Raw genomic sequence first — 4,724 nt, 5'->3', positions numbered from 1 at the left:
AGAGAATCTGAGGTCCCTCTGTGGTCCTAAACATTAGGGTCCAGAAACCAAATGACACAGTTGGGGCAGACAGCAGTGTCAGAATATTGGGGTGGGGGTGTCAGAGGGAAAGAGAGGAAGTGGAGCTGTGTCAATGGGCATCACCTGACACTGTAGGATTTAGAGTCCGGGTAGCAAACAGCTGCTGAGAGACAAATAAGGAGGACCTTAGGACATCATGCAAACAAAAAATTCTGTATCAGGCTTGAAAAAATGAAGAAACTAAATGTCAGAGTTCAGGATTATCTAAGTGGGGAAAAGGAAATGGTGCTAACAGGAAGCTGCACATTATCTTCCTAGAGTGTGATCAGCAGTAAAGGAATGTCTTGAGATGGTGTTGATCATCAAAGAGGAGCTGTTATTCCAGAAAATTCATAGAAGACATCGCTTTTACAGGAATAGCCATTGGTAGATGGAAAGAGACCTAGAAGATTTTCAAATTTTCCTAATCAAGAACGTTCTTTAAATCCCAAATGCTACTCTGCATTTCAGGGTAACTAAAATGGCAGAGACCTGTTCAAAGCACTCCGAGCACACTCCCTAGGAGATTATGTAATTTATAAAGGTCCTGTGAGTAAAACCAAGCTCTTGCTGCTATAATGTGCAGGCTTCGATGGCATTCACAGACCCAGGCTCTGCACCACTGGCTCATACATTCCATTCCATTACTGCAGTACAGCTTTTTGAAATGTTGGACTCCTTCTGCCTTAGTCATGTAAAACCCAATACCCCATTGGCCACAGTCAGTGCCAAAATGGTGCCATGTCTGGTGCCATGAGCAAACAGATGTGGAGGCACCCAGGTGGAGCTAGAATTCACAGCCTCTACAATAGGAATTGACAGCAGACTTGGAACAGAGATACCTGCTTTCTGTGAAGACACTGAGGATTTATTTTAATGACCTGGCTTAGTTGATGACATGAAGACTTTAAGACTCCTCAGACTGTAAGTGTTAGGACTGTTGGCATGAGTAATGTCAGTGATTCAGAACATGAGCATTTCCAGAGAGGAGGTTTGGTGCAGTTAATCATGGTTGGGCTCTTACTGAGATGCATCAGTGATGTGTCAGCCATAGTATCTACCCCCTGACACCCTCATTGCCTGACTATAAGCTTATGTCTCACCATGATCTTTAGGAAAGTAATTTTCTGAGTTTGCTGCTGATGACTCCTTCAAAACTCCCAACTTACTCTGCTCTGACAAAAAGACATAAAGTGGTAATCAGAAAGGCATGTGTCTTGGTTCTAGAAGACAGGTGTCTGCTAGGCAGGGCAGGAGCTTCCTTTGGGATGAACGAATGTAGACCCCCTCCCTTTGAATTATTATAACTTTGAAATCAAGGAGCTTTCAGGCAGAGATCTGGGGATAGGAATAACAGTTCTTTACTAGTATAACCAGGCAAACAAACAACAATAACTACAACATTAACAAGAAAACAGAACCAGGGACCCCGTGACAGCTTTCTCGCCTGAGATGGAATGGAGAAGAGGCTTTGTTTTCATAAACCCCTCGGGCAGTCAGTCCTGGTGCTCCTGCAGGGCTCCGAGGAACAGTCGGCTGGAACAGCAGGGATGAGCTGAGATCCTGGGCCGGTGGCTGAGGTGGAACAGCAGGGATGAGCTGAGATCCTGGGCTGGTGGATGAGGTGGATCAGCAGCTCCGTGGTGGTGGCTGGCACTGCCACACGTCCCGGCAGGACAGGGGGTGCGAGGCCACCAACAAAGAGGGGAGAAGGAGAAGAAGCAGCAGCTCCGTCTGGGTGATGGTGAAATTCCCTCCTCTCTACCGAAGCAGCTCCGCGCCCAAAAAAGAATGTCTTTCCCCGAAGCCGGAGAAAGCCAGACAAAAACTGTCCCCACCCTCCTTTTTCCTGCCCCCTTCCTCCCCTGGGCCCGGCCACTCTTTGTCCTTTGTCGAGCACCCACTAAATACCCACAGTTAGGTTGTCCCCGCAACTAATGCGTAAAAATTCCACGGGCAAGCCAGAACAACAACAACAAAAAAGGACACCTAACCCTCAACAGCATGTTCAAAAGGATAGTCCTGTTAGCAACAGCATCTTGTCAGATTTCAGGTGTAAATAATTGCATGTTCTTCCATGAACTACCTGTGCAGTTCCAGTTATACACTGTCTCACAGCATCCTCTCTCAAGACCCGAGGAATTGCAGTATCTCCTGAAGCCAAGCCTCCCCCTTTCTTCATAAACAGTATATATTTCAAGAGTAGATGAACTAATACCATGAAAACACTGTGTCCTGGTCTTGAGTTATAATGGCTTTGGAATCCTCATCAGGATTGAGAGGCACATGAATAAAACAGTAGGATGAGAGTCTGTCATGAGAGTCACAACTCAAGACTGACTTGAATGCAAGAATCTGCACAAGGTGAGATTTGTTGATGGGCAGATGGACCAGTAAGGCTGCAATGCCCAGCAGCTCTGCCCAGATAATGTTCCACAGCAGGCACAAGCATTCATCCACCATTGCCAGACCTGGGCACATCCAGCTCTGGGGGTACCAGTGCTCAATTGCATTTTGAGTTTCATAAAATCACAGAATGGCTTGGGTTAAAAAGGACCTTAAAGTCCATCTCATTCCAACCCCTGCCATGGGCAGAGGCAACTTCCACTACCCCAGGCTACTCCAAGCCCCATGCAGCCTGTTCTTCTGCACTTCCAGGGATGGTGCAGCCACAGCTTTCCTGGGCAAAGTGTGCCAGGCCTCACCACTTTCACAGGGAAGACTTTTTCCCAGTATCCCACCTAACCCTGTCTTCTGGCAGTGGGAAGCCATTTCCCCTTTGTCCTGTCCCTCCAGGTCTTTGCCCAACGTCCCTCCCAAGCTCACTTGGAGCCCCTTAAGGGACTAAAAGGGCCTCTGAGGTCTCCCTAGAGCCTTCTTTTCTCCAGCCTGAACTAATTTTGCTTACCTCAGGTCCTGCTGACTGGAAGTTACTCCGTTTTCCCACTCGAGGGTGCTGTTCCCATTGGCAAAGGCCACCCTTCTGCTTTTCCAGTGCCCAGCATCACGTCCCAGAGCTCACAGACAAAATGGCCATCAGGTTTGAAAAGATTCATTTGGATTCACTGAACAGGGTTTTAGAGGGTAACATTCTCATGACTAGAGGATTTGTTTGACCTCTGAACAAAGTATCATCCTGTTCACAATGGGCATCTGCTGGATAAATTATTACATTTTTATAAACCCATGTATACTCATAAATATACTGTCATATAAATACTAACTCAGCAGAGGTTCAGCAGTCCATATTCTAAAATAGTAAGTGATTTTTAAGTACTTCATATACTAATTGTTTCATGAAGTATTGAACAAACCTGATAGGTACGAGATTGTGTGTCCATCTTTGTCCTTCAGACACCTTTGGATGTCTTAATGTCCAGATCCTAAAAAGAAAGTCTCTTTCATGACTTGAAGGCAGAACTCTGCAGAGGGACTGAGTAGCAGTATTCAGCACTTGTAATTCTAAACTCACTGTGATTTATGATTATGGACTGCTGAAGCATGCAGGGTTAGGACTTCTACCAAGGCTCTGTTTTCTGAACTGCTTTGCTGTGCAGAGCCTGGCAAGTTTGTGCTGGGTTGTGGTGCTGCTGTGGGTCTGTGTGCTGGGGACCCTCTGGTGAGGGCACACAGATGGGTCCTCCTGAAGGGGAGGACTTGGGTCATACTTCTGTAACTAAAAGAGCCACAGCGAACCCAAGGAAAATAAAAGGCAAACAACACCTGAGCACCTTCCTTTGCTCCAGCAGTCTTAGATGTTTTTGTTCCACCTATTGCACACACTGAAACAAACAGACTTTTGTTCATAGGAAGCCCAATCTCAATCCTTTGGAAGTCAGTGGGAGTTTTCATTCACATCAGTGGGCTTTGGATCAGCCCCAGAAAAACTGGCTTTATCAATACAGACATTGCAGATCAAGCACTGTTTAAGGCTGTTTCAGTGATGCCACACAAGGAGATACCGTACAACCATCTGCCTGTAGGAGCACTGGGGTCCCCCGAGGCTCTGAGATGGCCAGAGTTTCCTGACAGGATTGGTAACTCCAGGGCCCCAGTACTTGGTGTAACTATGTTCTCTAATACCCTTTGGCAACCTGGTTACTGTAACAGACTGTTCACAAATTATCCCTTTGCCAGCAGCAGGACTGTGCACTGCCTAGTGGGAATGGAGCAGGTGGACTCAAAGAGGTAAGCAAGAAAACCATTAGCAAGTCACTGTGTTTGTTTTAAAATTGTTCACATTTCTGTCTGCAAAGGTATTTATAACCATGCTCATCATAACTGTGCTGACTACAGCTTTAGAAAAGTCTGGCAAGAAAGAGCTGATGGACAGCATTTTGGTGCGACAAGGGAACACAGCCTTAAGTGCTCCAAGAATGCATTATAGCACAGGAACAGCAAACAGGATCTGTTCTCCCAAGGCTTGAGAGCGAGAATGACGGAGTGGAATTTTTTTTGGCCTGCGTAACACAGGACAGAATAGATCATCTTAAGGGTGTTTTCTTTCCGACCTTAAAATCTACACAGCTGTACCGCGCTGTTTCCAAAACCGTGGTCCGCAGAAGGAGCACTTTCTCGTTGTTTCGACTGAAATACTATATATTAGTTTAACCACTGTTTTTCCGCGCAAAGAGCAGCTGCAATTTCGCTGAAGGAGTGCTGGG

At 46.3% G+C, this 4,724-nt stretch overlaps 1 protein-coding gene across 1 annotated transcript in view; it reads left to right on the top strand.

Moving 5' to 3' along the window:
- The first annotated feature begins 4,186 nt into the window (after positions 1 to 4,186).
- Positions 4,187 to 4,724, top strand: part of LOC107215532 (ceramide synthase 4-like) — a 46,738-nt gene continuing 46,200 nt past the window's right edge. Inside the window, exon 1 of the mRNA XM_015651748.3 lies at positions 4,187 to 4,248. Within this exon, the coding sequence (XP_015507234.1) occupies positions 4,226 to 4,248 (23 nt within the window). The 5' untranslated portion in view covers positions 4,187 to 4,225. The remainder of the gene's footprint in view (positions 4,249 to 4,724) is intronic.

Source organism: Parus major, chromosome 28 (assembly GCF_001522545.3).
Source record: "Parus major isolate Abel chromosome 28, Parus_major1.1, whole genome shotgun sequence".
In the NCBI taxonomy this organism is placed as follows: Eukaryota; Metazoa; Chordata; class Aves; order Passeriformes; family Paridae; genus Parus; species Parus major.
This window is presented reverse-complemented; position numbering and strand designations above follow the sequence as displayed.